The 17,347-nt window shown below is 40.1% G+C and overlaps 3 protein-coding genes across 12 annotated transcripts in view; 2 read left to right on the top strand and 1 right to left on the bottom strand.

Moving 5' to 3' along the window:
• Positions 1-10,920, top strand: part of apba2a (amyloid beta (A4) precursor protein-binding, family A, member 2a) — a 21,594-nt gene extending 10,674 nt beyond the window's left edge. Inside the window, exons 5-15 of one of the 6 annotated variants that reach the window (XM_054776827.1) lie at positions 2,457-3,588; positions 3,982-4,089; positions 5,784-5,820; positions 5,913-6,058; positions 6,765-6,851; positions 6,924-7,112; positions 7,477-7,656; positions 7,733-7,945; positions 9,031-9,150; positions 9,217-9,357; positions 9,681-10,920. In XM_054776827.1, coding sequence (XP_054632802.1) covers positions 2,488-3,588; positions 3,982-4,089; positions 5,784-5,820; positions 5,913-6,058; positions 6,765-6,851; positions 6,924-7,112; positions 7,477-7,656; positions 7,733-7,945; positions 9,031-9,150; positions 9,217-9,357; positions 9,681-9,752 — 2,394 coding nt within the window. In that variant the 5' untranslated portion in view covers positions 2,457-2,487 and the 3' untranslated portion in view covers positions 9,753-10,920. Of the gene's footprint in view, positions 1-2,456; positions 3,589-3,978; positions 4,090-5,780; positions 5,821-5,912; positions 6,059-6,764; positions 6,852-6,923; positions 7,113-7,476; positions 7,657-7,732; positions 7,946-9,030; positions 9,151-9,216; positions 9,358-9,680 lie in introns of all 6 variants that reach the window. The other 5 variants (XM_054776824.1, XM_054776828.1, XM_054776825.1 and 2 more) reach the window with 5 other exon arrangements.
• The window catches only part of duox2 (dual oxidase 2), a 9,684-nt gene continuing 2,707 nt past the window's right edge, over positions 10,371-17,347 (bottom strand). For 4 of the 5 annotated variants that reach the window (XM_054776832.1, XM_054776833.1, XM_054776834.1 and 1 more), the window contains 8 exons: positions 15,570-15,662; positions 15,311-15,477; positions 15,162-15,219; positions 14,944-15,078; positions 13,788-13,995; positions 13,503-13,717; positions 13,241-13,431; positions 10,371-11,364 (listed from right to left, as the gene is read on the bottom strand). In XM_054776832.1, coding sequence (XP_054632807.1) covers positions 11,353-11,364; positions 13,241-13,431; positions 13,503-13,717; positions 13,788-13,995; positions 14,944-15,078; positions 15,162-15,219; positions 15,311-15,457 — 966 coding nt within the window. In that variant the 5' untranslated portion in view covers positions 15,458-15,477; positions 15,570-15,662 and the 3' untranslated portion in view covers positions 10,371-11,352. Of the gene's footprint in view, positions 11,365-13,240; positions 13,432-13,502; positions 13,718-13,787; positions 13,996-14,943; positions 15,079-15,161; positions 15,220-15,310; positions 15,478-15,569; positions 15,663-16,560; positions 16,604-17,347 lie in introns of those variants that run through there. The other variant, XM_054776835.1, reaches the window with a different exon arrangement.
• The window catches only part of duox (dual oxidase), a 13,423-nt gene continuing 12,671 nt past the window's right edge, over positions 16,596-17,347 (top strand). The window contains exon 1 of the mRNA XM_054776838.1: positions 16,596-16,731. Within this exon, the coding sequence (XP_054632813.1) occupies positions 16,665-16,731 (67 nt within the window). The 5' untranslated portion in view covers positions 16,596-16,664. The remainder of the gene's footprint in view (positions 16,732-17,347) is intronic.

Genomic DNA, 17,347 nt, shown 5'->3' with positions numbered 1-17,347 from the left:
GATGAGTACCCTCCTAATTAACACATTACAGTATTCTTTGAAAGGTAGGGTGATCAATTTAATAGGATTGAACCAGAGCAGTGGTTCTCAACTGGACTGGCTGGGGGACCCACCATCACCCCTCAGTGACAAGCGGCGACCCAAATTGCAGTCATTTTTCAAATCAAACTTTGCAAATGTCTTATATTTAATGGGACTATTTGCAACGGTTATGCAGCTGCGTAGAGGGAACTAACTTTCAAACGTGAACAGTCTTCATTGTGGGTGTAATTCCCCCATGCAACACAACGTGAGCTGCAGCGGTGGGGCACTGCTTCTTTTTATGAGGCACTCTTCTCCAGCAGATATCTGCAGCTGTGTGCTGGACTGATAGCACATTAAGCCCCCGCCCGTTCAAGCTTGACAAAGTCGCCCATAAACATGGCACTCACCTCGCGGCCGTGTAGCAAGTGAATAGTACGGGTAAGAACGTGACGTGCATTCACGGACATTGATCGGATCATTACCAAATTTTTTCAATCCACTGAAAACGGCTCTTGCGACCCACCCGTTGAGAATCACTGAACTAGAGAACTGCTGTATATTGTGTTTTATTTGATTTCAATCAGGTCAACTTGTGCCATTTTTGTTTGTATGTTATCAGATGTCAGTGCATAATGAACCACATTTTCCCCAACTCATATAACATAACACTTTGATATTGTTTGTTTTTGTCACACTACTAAAGACATTTTAGATGTACAGCCGAGTTTTTTTCTTGACTCAAGTGACTTTTCAAACACATCCAAATGGTTTGTAATTTATTTTCCTTCAGAAGAGTAATCACTTAATGGACTAATTGCATCAGCTTTAAATACACAAGAGTGATTTAGTATTGTGCTTAATTACAGAGAGTGGATTTGGTTTGGTTTAATTTTATTCGAACATGCATGCAGGTTGCAGTGTAAAAACATCTCATGAATAATTTAACAGTTCCACATGTCCAAAAGGAGTAGGAAGAAGCAAAGCTTTTTTTGAGATTTGTAAGAGATTTAAGTTGTCCCACAGTCCCTGAATGCAATATCTGTGCAATTATCATTTATTAGTTTGTGCACATGTTTTTATGTTTTTGTCCACACACGGATGTTATTCAAATAAATAAAAAACAATTATGACTTCATCATGTGACATTATAGTTATTATTATATTTCAGGGTGGGCCATAGGTTTACATACATAGGAAAATGTATAATGTATATTTTTTTATGTTTTATGTCAGATACTCTTGGGGTATCTGAAGGCTATGGCACTTGAAGGCGATGGTGTATCAGGTGAAGATACGAGACATAAATCATCTCAAGGAACTTATCACCGATGCCATTACAAGAATTACTTGAACTGTGCTAATGCAAGTTCATCAACAGTGGAAAACACGTATTAATATGTGTTTTCAAAACAATAGTAACCATATAGAGCACATTATATAAATAAAAACGCTTGTCCAAAATGAATGATTATTTGTATGGAAACGTATGGCCCGCTCTGTAATATAATAATAAATATAATGTTTAAGTAGTAGATAGTTTTTTCTTTATCTGGATAACATCTTTGTGTGGACAAAAACATAAAAACATGTGCACAAACAAAGAAATCATAATTCCTCAGTTTACTGATAATGCATTCAGGGACTGTGGGGCAACATACCATCTGGTTCAGCCTGTGTAATAATATTCCCGTGACCTAAACTATGACAGGTCATAATTGCGTTGTAGAATAAAAATATATTTGAATTAAGAAAGAGAATAGCAAATTTAGGGCAATACTGTAGGACATCGTGACACTATTAGAACACAACAGTTCAAGATTAGCTGTTAACATCCATTAAAATGGACCAATAAACTGAAGAAACAAGTGTGGTCTAATAGTTGTTTCCATGACCGTACATACTGCTTCCTTGCTGCTTTTGCCGTAGCAATTTGACTGATAGCCAATGATGATTCACTTGCGCAGTTGAATGAGATCCAATGAAGAGCTGCATCCAAATGTCGGATTTTAAAAAGGTAATACAGCAATTCACACTTTCAGAGAGAGCTAATATTGTATCGCTGTCATGTAGCTGAATAAGGCAAAACAATATTATTAATACCGATAACACACTGAAAAATGAGTAGCATCTCTCAGTATGATGCAGTGCAGTTCTACACCACTCCAAACTACCATCAAAATGATGAACAATTTTCACACAATGTCAATCAAAACTGAGCTTCAGTATCACTGCACTATACAGTTTTTGTATTGGGTTTCATTAGATTAGATTGTGTATATTGGTAAAACATATTTCTTGCACAGGTATGCCAATAGTAAATTGGGAAAGATGCAGAGGAGTAGGCTGTTTTTTTCATGTTAACAAGTGGAATTGTACAAGGAGAATGATGCAAAAAATCTCAGACCCACTATTGTTATATTTTCTGTTCACAGGGTTGAGAGCATATGGCTGACGGGGCCTGTAATGGCTCATGGCAATAAACCAGCAGCTCCCATTTCCAACTTAGCAGCAGCCACTCCTCAGCTGTGTGCTGGTTCAGGACCTACTAAACCGAGTCAAGAAGCTCACATAGCTTTGGTGAGGGAGGTGTCTGCACAAACATCCTGTACCTTAAAGGATGATAACAATGACCAGTTGACTGCTGCCAATCACTCCTTTTTCAGTGGTGAAGACATGGAGGACACATGCTCTGAGTACGACAATGTGGGCTCTGATGTGGAGCAGGACTATGACGAGGTGCTGCATTTAAACAGGGGGGCTGTCATGGACACGAGGTACTACAAACAATACTGCCCTGAAGATGGGGCTTACCTAAAACACGCAGGAGGAAAAATTGCCGATGATAGCGGCAGTGCCACGCCTCATCAAAGCACAGAGAGATGCGATGGATCACAATCAGACACTAAGCCCCGTAAGGTGGGCCGCCCCTTTACATCGCGTTGCACCGCCATCAGAAGGGAAGCAGCGGAAGGAGAAGAAGTGGGAAAGGGCCTGGAGAACAGGTTCTTCTTTTGTGATGGAGATGAGATTGAAGAGGTGCTCGATGGGGCCAGATTCATAGAAGATTTAGAGGAGGAGAGTTTAGAAAACAACGTTCCAAGACAGCTTGGCCATTATGAGGATGATGATAGGATTAGAAAGGGGTGTGATGAAAGGGATAGAGAAAATGACAGAGGATTTACAAGAAACACCAAGGAGGACAGGCAGGGGAAAGGACGAGGGAGGAAGACAGCTGGACAGGATGTCGGAATCAAAGGTTGCACGACCAACAAAAATGATAATCGAGTAAAGACATCATCAAAGGAAAATAAAAAAGCTCCCATGCGGACAAAAGCTAAATCTAGCTCCGGTAAGCAACATCCACCTCCTCGTCATTCCCATGGCCAGACACCTATTAACAGCCAGAAGACAGAGACCCCTCCTGTTACAAGACCCAGTGTTTTGACTAATAACCAGGAGAGCGAGCCGAGTGTCATCAAACCGTCCCCTCCTCTTCGTCACGCACTGGAGCAAGAGACAAGGCCTCCTGAAGAGAGCCAGAACCAGCCACAGAAGCTCCAGCAGGTTTGTATTGTTTGATTCCCATCTGCAACCACTGTGATTTGAAGGCAATCACATTGAGTTTAATTGCCTTCCTTACCTCGGACAAGACGATAATGATAATAATAAAAAAACAGTGTGATTTCTTTCAAACATAAGCACATGTCCCTGGACATGGTGTTTGTGTGTGCATGAAAAAATTGTCCCAGAGAATCACAATCTCAATTCTAAGCCAGCAAATCGTGATTCCCGTTATCTGCAGCATTGCGCTGCCCTTAAGTACATCCAAGTTTCTTTTCTATAGTATTGTCCCTTGAGAAGATACTCTGTAGTAAAATGGTTGCTGAAATGTGGGTGTTACCCTCACTTTTGTGCGATAGTATCGCACTAGCTGAGGTTAGTGTTTGTTTACAGCAGGATGAGAAGAAGCCAAGCACAGCCGTCATGCATGTGGAAGTGCCAGAGCAGCCAAGGAGGCCTCCGAGTCCAAATGTCCTTCCAGATGAGGAGAGTGGCTCCCCCAAGGTGAAGACTTGTTTTTTTAACATTTCCCATTTTAAGGCACCACTCTTAATGATATTTATCCATAATTAGATACACAGATCCAGGAACTTATTTTCACCATTTCAATCACTATGGTATCAATTCTTTATGTATGTAATGTCATATTATTATAATAGAAATAATATTCTAATATTATGATTAAAAATAATAATAATATCTAATAATATTCTAATATTATTTGTATTATTATTATTTGAACTAGTTGCACTATAATCATCACACAGCAACTTCACACACAACAGGTAGATAAGACATACACAGGGCAACTACTACTACTAGTGGAGCATAATAAATAACCACTTTGTTAACTCTAGACTCATAACTTGCATGCAGGAAACCCGGAAGCACTCCTGGCGACGATTGAATTTGAATCCCCTGTTCTTTGTGGTGGTTATATCAAATCTAATGGTGGCCTAAGATGTTTGCACAGTGCTGTAGTGAAATGGACAAATCCAAACTATTTCAACAATTAGGTAGAGGTTTTCGTTCTAATATGAATTGTAACAAAAAATTCACATTAATATACAACGATGCTTTCAGATCCTGCTGTCAAATTAGGGAAAAGTCTATACTATTTGGCTTGAAAAAATGATGATATAGTGATTCATGATATTTGATCTGTACTTACTGTAATCTAATAATTTTTTTTCTTTCTGGATTATTTTATTTTAGCCAGAATTAAAAAGTCCAGCCCTGCAAATTCAGGTCAAAACTTACAATGACTAACATTTTTTGCAGCAGACTCCTAAAAACAGTTGAGCACTCTCTGATATAGACCGGTGGTTCCCAAACCTTTTACAGTCGTGTACCCCTTCAGCCATTTGACCTGATGCCCTGTACCCTCTACTCCTGCACACACAAAAAACATACACCTTTTTATTTTAATTCACTTGAAATATTGAACATAATTCATTGGTTAATACATTTTATTCTAACTGCAGGTCAAAAATGTGTATTTTGCATGGTCACATTTTGATGAAGTTTCACATGAGCACTGATAAAAAGATAAGTAATCATCCTACATATCTTTTATACCAGTCTGATGTTGGCATCCTTCCTTTTAAATGGCTTGAATATGTGCTTTTTTTGTCCATTCACAATGGCTATGGTTTAAGCCTGCATACTATTTTAATACTAAATCGAAGGGGAAAGTTTAACAATCACGATACAAGCAGTATCCGCAGTAAAAAAACAAACAAACAGACAACCAACGATAAAGCCTCATTTTAGGGGGAATCCCCACTCACAGTGACAGGTTTTCACCGCTGCACCGTGCGGGGATTGGAACAGGAGTATAAATGAAATCTTCAAGATTAAACACTCTTAATGCACAAAATAATCATTAAACTTACATATTTGTTCATATGATGCACACAGAGCAATGAACAACTTCACGCTCTGTCACCTTTCTGCTCTGTTCTCCTTGCGAGTGTTAGGCGCTAATTGTTTTTCATTTTTATTCACGTACCCCCCATTATAATTGGCATACCCCACTTTGGGAACCTAGGATATAGACTTTCCATGAAAGGAGTGTTCTCTATTAGTAGACCCTTAAAAAGTTGAATAGCCCTGGCGTCGACGATGTTCATATTGTTTGTACGACTGATATGACCAAGTTGCTTGGGAATCTAACAATAACTTCTTCTTTCAAGAAGACACAAGAATCAGCTTCCTTCCCCAGTTTTGAAGACGGTAAGTCTTTGAGAATAATCACTCCCAATTTACTCAAGTCTCGGACAAATGTTAAAGTCTTACAGTGTAAGCTTATTTCCTGTGTCACCAAGTCCCAGGTCCATGTGAGCCAGAAGATCTTATTGATGGGATCATCTTTGCTGCAAACTACCTTGGCTGCACTCAAGTGCTGTCTGATAAGAATCCATCAAAGACTGTCCGCATGTCACAGGCCCATGAAGCCGTTAGTCGTATCAAGGTGAGTGACATCTTTGGGGAGATATCGAAGCTTTCATTTAGAGCTGTGGTTCTTGAATAGTGGTTCTAGCATTTGATGGCAGGGGTGCCTCCCGGGATTCTGATTCCCATGGAGACCAGTCACATTGGGCGCCCGCTGTGAAGTTGTCATCACCATGTCTTCATTTTTTAGGCCAGGGATTGTCCTAACCTTTCCTCATACGGTGCCCCTCGTAGAAGGCACTCTAAAAATATGTATGGGGAAAATGTATTACCGTATTTGATCCCCTGCTGTTTTTTTTTTAAGTTTACCCCCTTACAAAGGTATGAACTGTCCACAATTTTATGGCGGCTTTATTGTAAGTCAGAGAGACAGAATGTCCCCTTAAATTTACATTTAAGTAAATGTATTTTTATTTGCAAATGTTTTAAGAACACTGTTTTGAACAGTAATAGATCAGATACTGATGGTACATCTTTTTTTTTTTCTTTGACCAAAAATATACTTTTCTCTGGTTAGGGTGTACTTAGCTGAAAAAAATATTCCACAGGGGGGCACTTCACTGAAAAAAGGTTGCGAACCACTGATTTAGAGTATAATTAGTTCACTGAAAATAGTATTTTTAAAGCGACATGCTGCATTTTTATGTCTTTACCACATGATGGCGGTGTTTCATCGATATCTTTCTCACGCAAACTGACGCTCCTTTTTTTATTCACGCGAAAAGAGCCAAGATGAAGAATCCCAAATGATGACAGAAGTGGACCTGTTTATCTCCACTAAAGCTGTTAAAGTGCTCAACGCCGACACACAGGTGAGAGTGACAGTATGTGTGTCATTGGGAATCATGCTTAAAAGAGAACATTCATACTTTTTGTCCGTGCAGGAGACAATGATGGACAGCACCTTGCGTACCATTTCCTATATCGCTGACATAGGCAGCATTGTGGTTCTGATGGCGCGCAGACGCTTGTCTCAGGCGTCAACGCCGGAGGATTTCTCTGAACCTCCGGATTCTAGCAGTGAAGGAAATAGTCAGTGTGGGATGATCTGCTACGTCTTTGAGTCAGAGGATGTAAGTATGACACTAAATGGACACACCTCTTAGTTCTTTAGGAAACTTTTGGACAATTGTATGTTTGTGACTTTGTGGGAACAGTTTGGAGAAGGTCCTTTTCTGGTCTGCTTGAATGAGTTTAGTGTGAAAGACCCCCCCAGTGTCATCAAACACCTTCAGGGTGGACGAGAACAGTGATTGTGAGCCACACAAATGCTTTTCTGGAGGAATGGACAAAAATCCAACATCTTGCTCAAAGCCTTCCCAGAAGCCGTTATAGCTACAACATCACGTGTTCTTCCATTTTGACTTCCTGTCTGTTTTTCTGTTTTAGTTGCTGTGATATTCTTTTTGCTGAGTAGTTGTTTTCCACTCCTCACAGGCCCAGCTCATCGCACAGTCCATTGGTCAGGCGTTCAGTGTGGCCTACAGAGAGTTCCTGCGAGCCAACGGCATCAATCCCACAGACTTAAGCCAGAAACAATACAGCGACATCATCAACTCCCAGGAAATGTACCACGACGACCTTGTCCATTTCTCAAACTCAGACAACTGTAAAGAGGTGTGCCGAAGGAGACGCTCATGAAGTGTCAAACCTCAGTGTGCTGAAATATGTAAACACATCTTGTGTGTCGTAGTTGTGCGTGGAGAAGCACAAAGGAGAGAACCTCGGGGTTGTGATTGTTGAGTCCGGGTGGGGCTCCATTCTGCCCACCGTCATCCTCGCTGGTATGCTGAACAGCGGCCCGGCAGCTCGCTCTGGAAAACTCAGCGTCGGCGATCAGATTATGTCCATCAACAACACCAGCCTCGTCGGGCTGCCTCTGGCCACCTGTCAGGGTATCATCAAGGTACAACACTCCTACGTATGTTGACATTTGGGACCTTTGTAGTGTGGTGGTTCACACAGCTGACGTTCTCTTACAGAAGAACCTTGGTTAGCGTCTGATTGGCTGCCCTGTTCTTGCGAGACAGCATTTCTTTAAACAAAATATTGTCATGTTGTAATCTCGCAAGTTCCCGTCACACGAGATGTCATGACATCCCTACTAAACTGCATCATCCATTATCTCTTACATGAGCGGATATCACTGGGGGGGTTTTCAGAAGACATCAAATGTTCATCTCATCTCTATTTGTGGGGGGGTTACCTTCCGAGACCACCCACAAATAATTGAGTAATTGAGATGCCTATTTTGACATGGCTTGCTCTGTTTTCCTCCAATTTTGGATCAACATTTGCAATAAAAGTGAATGTTGTTATTAGATTAGATTCAGCTCCAGAGTCCTCCCCATCTCTGCAACAACCTACATCCAGATTGAAGCCATAAATATGCTTCACACACTTATTAAACACATTTCATGCATAAAATGTTTATGTACGCACCACTAAAATACTCGATGACTCGGAGTCAGACTGAATCAAATGGTTGCAGCCACGTAATGCACTCATTTTGCCTCAGCAGCTTCAAGCCACGGGCCACGCGGTAGCCTAGTGGTTAGCATGTTGGCCACACAGTCCGGAGATCGGTTCAAATCTCCGTTGGGCATCTCTGTGTGGAGTTTGCATGTTCTCCCCGTGCGTGGGTTTTCTCCAGGTACTCCGGTTCCTCCAACATTCCAAAAACATGCATGAATGTGAGCATCGTTGTAAGTCTATATGTGCCTTGCGATTGACTGGCTACCAGTCATAAATCCCATGAGCCGGCTGGGATAGGCTCCAGCATACCCCCGAGACCCTAATGAGGATAAGCGGCATAGAAGATTGATGCTTGAAGACACAATTAATCAACTCCACATAATTGACCATATTTCGAATAATCAATTAATTGACTGATTATCATGCGTTTTAAGCACTTTACCAGTTAAAAATTTTCAACCAATTTTTTTTTTAAACCTAATACCCCTTTGTATGTGTATGTGCATTATCTTCCAGGGACTGAAGAATCAGCTACAAGTGAAGCTAAGTATCGTGAGCTGCCCACCTGTCACCACTGTCCTCATCAAGCGGCCTGATCTTAAATTCCAGCTTGGTTTCAGTGTTCAAAATGGCATCGTGAGTGTCAAATTAACGTCATGTTAAATGTGTTTTTACTGATTCGGTGCGTTTTCTCAATTTTAGATCTGCAGCCTGATGAGAGGGGGCATCGCTGAGAGAGGCGGCGTCCGCGTTGGACACAGAATCATTGAAATAAACGGTCAAAGCGTGGTCGCCATGGCACATGAGAAGATCGTACAAACACTGTCCGTGTCTGTGGGCGAGGTAAGAGATTCTCATCAGCCCAGTGTACAATAACTGTTTCCCCTCCCTGTTTTCTGTCTTTGCACTAAGATAATAACTGCATTCCAAGAAGTGATCACTTCACTGCTTAGACTAATTATTAGATTTATTCATTCAAAATATCTACTCTATGATTTGTTGTCGTTTTTGTGCATCTTCCCATGTTCTCTCGTTATAAATCTCAAAAATCCTTTTTGCCACTGGTGTCTATTGTCTGGTGTCTTAAAGCATGCCTGGATTAAAGTGATGCAAAGATGAGTGTGTCTCCGTCCAAATGAACACATGATTGTCTAAATGTGTACCAGATCAAGATGAAGACGATGCCTGCTGTGATGTTCAGACTGCTCACCGGACAGGAGACGCCTTCCTACATATGATAAGACTCTGCACTGATTAGTGATGAGGAAATTTTTATTTTTCTATCATTTTAATATTATTTTGTTGCAATGCTATAAAGAACATCCAGTTCTCATTTTCAGGTTTAATGTTGAATTACATTACTCATAATGGCCTTACAATGTGAATACTCGGTCTGTAGTGCTATGTGTGGGTTTGGAAGAGAACTAGCTTTATGGTCACTTTTATTTTCTTATGAAGAGATAAATAAGTGCATTTATATTTTAGTTAGTCATTTTTATAGTGTCTATGTACTTCTACTGTAAATACTCTGGATTACTCAAGGACTGGATTGGAAAGGCCATATTACTCTTACAGTATATGCATGTTATAATGAAGTGTTATTGACCGGGGATTCATCATATTCTATTACAGTAAGTGTTTAAAAGAAGTTATGTATCACACTGTATAAAGCCACTCAAAGTGTGTGTATGATGGAGATGCTGAAGGCCAAAGACACCACTACATTTTAAAATGCAGTACAAGAGATCATAACCTTTACCAGAGCGTACAAGAATGTATCAATATGTACATTAAGGAACGAATGTATTAGTGTAACACAAATAATACAATCTCACTGCTTACAGTTTGTTGTTTGCGTTCATTTTATTAACAAGGTGCCACTTCCCAAAAGTAATCACAACAATATACAGGCAATACGATGCTGTATATGCAACCTTTTTTGACCCACGGACCGGCTTGTGTTCCCACAAATCTCCCGCGGACTGGTGGGGGTGGGGGTATGGGGGGTATTTCGTACATTATAGCTATCTAATTTATCTTATTTATGATGTATTGTGTAAAACTAAGACATGAATAACATCACATTAAAAGCACAAAAAGAATGCCGACCCACCATCCACCAGTTCAAGTGTTTCCAGAGAGATTATTACATCGCTGTTTGACGTGTGGTACAAGGCAGTGTGCTAGCATGAATTAACTTGAGACAAATGTGCACATTAGCACTCAATAAGTCATCAAAACTTACCTTTATGCATTCCCGCATAGTATCAGCATTTGACACCAAATATGAGGTGAAAGAAAAATGCTAAAAATACAGTAGTAGTAAAGAGAAAGTTAGCAATCCGGCCACTTTTCAAAATAAAACATAATGGAAATTATTTTTTCTTTCTGCCAGGGGGTTGATCAGGGGGATCACTGCTGTAGTGTACTACAGTGATTCCCAACCAGGGGTACGCATACACCTAGTGGTACGCAATAAAATGGAACGTGAATTATCAACACGTATGAGTGAGGGGGTACTCTATGTTATGACAAAAAGGTTCCGGGGGTACACAAGACAAAAAATGTTGGGGAACACCGGTACCATTTGAAATATATTGTCCTAAATCCAACAGTGAAAATTGTAAAATAGGTCAATGTCAGACTAATCATAATAATAATTTAAAAAAAAACCTGTGTTCATTTACAATACAGTTTATGGATCCCATACAGAATATTGCAATTACAAGTATGGTTAATCACACAACACACATGCGGTACATACAGAAATGACTCGACAATATCACTGTGCTGCATTCAGAACTTGAAGTATTGACCAGAAAAATTGCTGACATGGACTCAAATATGTTCCTGAAACATAAAAACAAATGATATTGAGTCAATAACTGTTTGAAGTACACTATTATTATCCATAGCCGAAGCACCTGCATAATACAGTATGTTCAGAGATAATGGCATACAATACAGCAATACAAGTGCTCAGTTATGAGATATACAGTATTATTTAACAGTACTGTATGTTTGTTATTGTGGTCGTAGTCTACGGTGGTTAACTTTACTGCATCATCAAGTTCTAGTTACATACGCAAGGGAGCTATTACAGCGGAACCCGTTTGGCATTTTTATTAGATCATTTGTTTCTATTTGTGCATGTTTTTATTTCATACTCTCAACAGAGCTGCTGCGGTAAATTCGTTGTATGTCTTGACAACAATGACAATAAAGTTTTCATACATGCGCAAATCTTCCTTCTCGTGGCTAACAAGCCAAAAAAGAATTAACTTTGCACCGACCTGGAAGTCAATGTGTACACAGTATGATTCTGGGTAAACACAGTAGTAATGCTGCTGATGTCGTTTCACGCTGCTTTGCGATAATGAAAAAGTTGAATCATGAAGAAGCGATATTACAATCACGCCACAGAAGCGGTCGACCATGCATGTCGACATTGAGTTACGCGGGTACTTTTTAGCAATACAATGGACCAGGACTTGATGAGTTTGTCGACATAAGCGGGCTCTACTGTACACACACACTTGTCAGTATGACGCAGTGCAACTGCAACTTACAATACAGTCATCCCCCGCCGCTTCACGCTTCACGTTTTGCGGTTTAACGCACATCAAAAATACAGTATATTCATAAATCATGCTGTTTCGTGGTTGAATACAGCCTCTAATTAGTCAAAAATATGCATATTTAAGCAAATGTTTACATTTTTTTGCCTAAATTAAGCATTTCCAAGCATAAAAATGGCTAAATCAACTCAAATACAATCATAAATAAATAATAAAAATACGTTGTCAATATAGTATTCTACATGGCTCACCAAGTGTCAGTAATTGTTCGGTGAGACAAGCACCAGACTTGACCGCATACAACAGGCTTTTATTGCACGTTTAAATTATCTCGCAACAGGCACAATAATTATATACATAATAATCAAAATTATATCTAATCGCTGATGTGGCCGTAACCCACCCAAAGCTGTAAATCAACTCTAAACCCTGATGTCACTTCCTGACCGTCCCTCACTCAGGTCAGGGGAACACATTTATAGTAACACACAAGAACATGAGTATTATTTATGTCTCATACGGCTTATTTACTCTTATTTTGTCTACTATACTGTGTAATACAAGTGAAAAGGTGACTATAGGAGTGTTATTTCATATCTAAAGGCCTCTAATAATGTTAAAAACCATATTTAGAAGGTTGTAAACAGGTTTTCTAACTACAAAAATATTTTATTTATAAATAAGGAATCCAACTTTGCGGAAATTCACTTGTCATGGTCAAGTCTGGGACCAATTAACCGATAAATTAGGGATTATTGTAGGGTATTAGTTAACAAATTGTGGTAAGAGTACCGCTGGTGGTATGCAGCCTTCATTTAGTGGTACTCAGTAACACCAAAGTTTTTTTTTTTAATAAATAAAATATATTTAATATTTGTATATATACTGGATTAGGGTGAAGCTGAGCTGTTTTTGTTTTTTTATTTTTGTTCTCTATTAATCAAATAAATAAATAAATAAAATATACAGCACAGATAAAGTAATTGTACAAATACAAATGTAGTCATTTCAACTGAAATGACATTTTCTTCTGCTGAAGTATTAATGTTTAACACACCTCATAATAAGCCTCATTGTTAAATTGCCCATGGCAGCCAGCAATTTCAACTTACTTAGCAAATTTGAAATGTTGATGCGCTCATACTGACCTCAGTGACCTTTGTCGAGGAATGTGGTAAAGCCACTATTTCATCAAGGAGGGCTGAATTCAGGTACGTCTCCCCATAAGAAATATCATCCTCATAGCTGTCAATACAAACGCTGAAAGCCTCTTTTATCTTCTCAGGTAACATAAAGTTCAGTATCACCACCAGAACCCCGATGATGGCACACAGAAAGCCTGGAAAGCAGCTGAGTTAGTAGAAATCTACAAAAGTCATCTAAAAGAAAGGAAAGAGCTTCAGTAGTTACCAGTGGCTAGAGCCAGCCAGAATGAAAAGCTGTACTGGGTTTGAAAGGTTGTTGCTCCAATGGAGAAAACGCACTGTGGTGCATGCATGATGGTGGTGAAGGCGGCCATGGACGTGAAGATGAAGGCGGCTGTAGCCAACATCATGTAGCCGGCGTACAAAATGACTGGCATGGAGAAAAGGATATTGGCCAACATCCAGCAGCAAAACGCAGCCCTGGTGGGAGCGATCAGTTAGTTTTACAATCCACCGTTATGATGTCACCAATTTGCTATTATTTACGTACCAGAGAGTGGCAGACGCGTATCGTCCAGAGTGTCTGTATTGAAAGATGAGGCCGCACGGGCTGCTCAGAGTGAATTTCTCTGCAATGTACAGGATGGGGTTGGGTAGACCTTTCTCCAACGCTTCCTTGTACTCCTCCTCGATGGTATCACGCCAGGTGAACATCTCATTGTAGTCGATAGTCTCATTGAACTGGATGACAGGTTTTCCTGCAGAGAAAAATGCTCGTATTTGCACCATGGGAACTGCTATGATGAGGCCACTGGCAGTGTTGTCGTCTACCCAGATGATTTTACAGGTGGTCCTTGGGTTTACGTACAACTTCCTTTCCTAGACTGTGATGTAAGTCAAGTTTTGGTGAAACCCGAGGACCACCTGTACACACAAATGGAGAAAAACAAACAAACAGCCGTAGGTTCAAAAATAATTTGTTCGCACCCATTGTCCTTTTGTCTCTGGTAAAAGTCAGTATAGTCAATGTGCAAGCAATAGCTAGTTTCGGTTTTGGTTATGTTGAGAACCTCCCTCGCACTGGCTGACTGACGTTAACATAAAAGGGTTCAACTGTATACTAGGGATGCTCCGATCAGGGTTTTATGCTGCCGATTCCGATCTTCCGTGACTGAAATCGGCCGATCCCGATCACATGGATTAATTATACATTTTTCAATTCATTTATGATGAATTCCTGAAAAATAAGGCCCAACAAAATAGGTGATTACTAATAAAATTAGGTAATTACTAACACAATTAGTAATTAACTGAACACTCCAGGGGTGATTTTTTTTTCATGGGCCTGCTATTGGCTATATGATATGAAAAAAGGAACCATAAAATCACCTTCATTTAGACAAAAACATATTTTACTTACTTTTTCAAGAGAACATATATCAATCACTCCAGGGTTTCCCCCTAGGATTTTCTGAAGCTGTGGTGGTGAGCTGCGGTTTCGCTGAAACCGGCGATACTAATCGGTGTTCGATCGATCGGAGCATCCCTACTGTATACGTCACAATTCAATATAAACATAATATAAAGGATCTTTCTGATAAAAAATAATCACTTCGGACATTGATTTCAGATATTTAATCAATTTTAGATCCATTATTGCAGGAAAAAAACATACTGGTACTATAAAGGAGTCGTATTTGACGCACCTTTTAGTGTAACATTAATTCCGTACAGTCCGACGTGCAAGCCAATCTCCGCATGAACCACTGCATTGCTAAAAGACTTGTAGGTAGCGTTTGTGGTCATTCGGGCCTCAGCCCAGTTGTCAGTAAAGTTGAGCGCTGCAGGGAAAGGAGGGAGAAGAGCTCTAAGAGATATCGGCTTGAAGAAAAGTGAGACTTTAATGAAAAATATATCCACTCACCCACAATTACAGAACCTACAAATAAGCTCAAAATGATCCTCAACATCCAGAAAAGGCGCTGATTGAAAAAGAAAATGCATAAATTAGGTTAAACAATTACCCTAATGCTAATTTAGCAGCACTGGAGTATTTTGACCAGCTGGACTCACAGGCTTTCCTCGAATTCCAGGCAGAATGAGAAGTAGACTGAGCGTAAGCACAAGGAAACACATGATAACAGTCAGCAAGTGACCACTGAAGATGAAGGAGGTCCTTTGTAGAGGGTAGAAAGGGTAAATGTCATCGTAGAAAGTCATCTTAGCTCCAGTTCTTGTGGCTGCAGGCACAAATAACACAGAGTTCAAGTGCGGGGCGGGGGGTGACCTCTCTGACAGGCAAGAATAGTCCAAAGCATTGCTGTGTCCTTACCTGCACCTTGGAAGAGAAGGGCTGAAGCGGCGAGTGGAACTCATGAAAAGACATGCACCTCTTTTATATGCATGAGGAGGAGGATGCTTTATGCTATGGAGGAAAGAGGGAAAGAGGTGTGATTCAGAGTGGATGACAATCCATATTTGGAAAACCCAGGCCACATGCAGGTGCTGATAAGACGCATGACACTTGGCTTCAGTTGCACCAGCTCTCACCTGCTCTTGCACTACTGCCACACTAAGTTCAACTTCAACACTGGGTAAGCCTGGCTCCTTCTCTCATTATCTAATACAAAGTTTTATTTGAAGATTATGATCAGAATCTACGTTGTATAATATTGCTTTAAAAAAAAATTCTGTCCTGTCATATAAACATATTGAAACAGTTGCCTCCTGCAAAATCAGTGAATGAATTATATGAGCTAGGATCATAGGACAAAGTTAAACATCCTATTTAGGCTCAATTTAAGTTGATCTGATAACAATATACTGTTCTCACAAAAAATATAATGGAAAGATTATGGGAAGACTGAAACTACGCTTCAATCAATCAATACATATACGCTGAAGGCACACAAACATGCCATTGCATTGGTAAATATGATGACAAATGGCAGTTATCTCCACTTCACCTGCACTTTTCAGGAGTTCTCCACAGCTCTTGGCTGCAGACTGAGCTCAGGAGTCTCTCTGCATCAATGGATTTGCGTAAGCGCGTTTGGAGTGTGAGCGCAGTGTTTGTCTTGCTGCTTATTGTCGGTGAGTAGACAACATTTACTAAGTTCCGCATGCTGCAAATAAAGTAACCCATGATCATTTTGAACAGATTCGCCTTATGCACTAACATGGGAGGTTCCTCGCTTTGATGGTTGGTACAACAGTTTAGGATGTCCTAAACGCGGAGCAGTAGGTAACAAAATCAAAATCAAATCAAATAGACCCCCCAAAAAATAAGACAGCTCGATTTGCATTGCCTGACTTGTGTATACCTGCAGGATCGCGTCTTGTGAGGCTCGTACCCGCGCACTTCCGGGATGGAGTCTATCAAGCTCAGCACGAGCCACTGCTACCCAATCCGAGACGACTGAGCCGCATGCTCAGCGAGGGCACTTCCGGGTTGCCATCAACGAACAACCACACTGTGCTGTCTTTGTTTTTTGGTAAATAGTTGGTTGTCTAGATTTTCTTCTTTAACTTAACTTAATTTTAGCTTAACTTCTTTAGTTAAAGGTTCTGTTTGTCTTTGGCTCCAAACTGAACTTTTTTCTACCAAAAAATGTAACACCGTCAGGCTAACGTATGTTACCAATAGTGGTAATAGAACAGATTGAATGAACAAATAAATGTCTATAGTTGTCACACGTCGAAGTTCAACTTTGTAAAAATGTTGTTCGACTGAAATAAATTGTCTTTTTCGCTCACTGCTGTCTTGTATACGCACACATATCAGAGAGGCGAGCAACAATTTGTAATCACTTTGTTGTTACAATACTAAACAAAGACAAAACGCTATCATTAGCTGACAACCATGTAACCAGTGCAGGTGCATGTCGGGCGTAGCGTAGGTACGCAAAGCAGGAAGAGGGCGGGATATACAGCAATGTTTGCACTACGTTCAAATGCTAGTGCCCTCTGGGCATCCATGTAATCAAGGCTGACAGCACCACAAGGAACTAGTGGGTTGCTCCTTATTTAAATAAGAAAAAGGCTGTGATAAGAAAGTAATAAGGTGTGCTTTTTTTGTCTTGCTACATCTTTATTGTATTTGTATTATTT

Source organism: Dunckerocampus dactyliophorus, chromosome 5, assembly GCF_027744805.1.
Source record: "Dunckerocampus dactyliophorus isolate RoL2022-P2 chromosome 5, RoL_Ddac_1.1, whole genome shotgun sequence".
NCBI lineage: Eukaryota > Metazoa > Chordata > Actinopteri > Syngnathiformes > Syngnathidae > Dunckerocampus > Dunckerocampus dactyliophorus.
The sequence above is the reverse complement of the archived record's forward strand: the minus strand, read 5'-3'. Positions and strand labels throughout refer to the sequence as shown.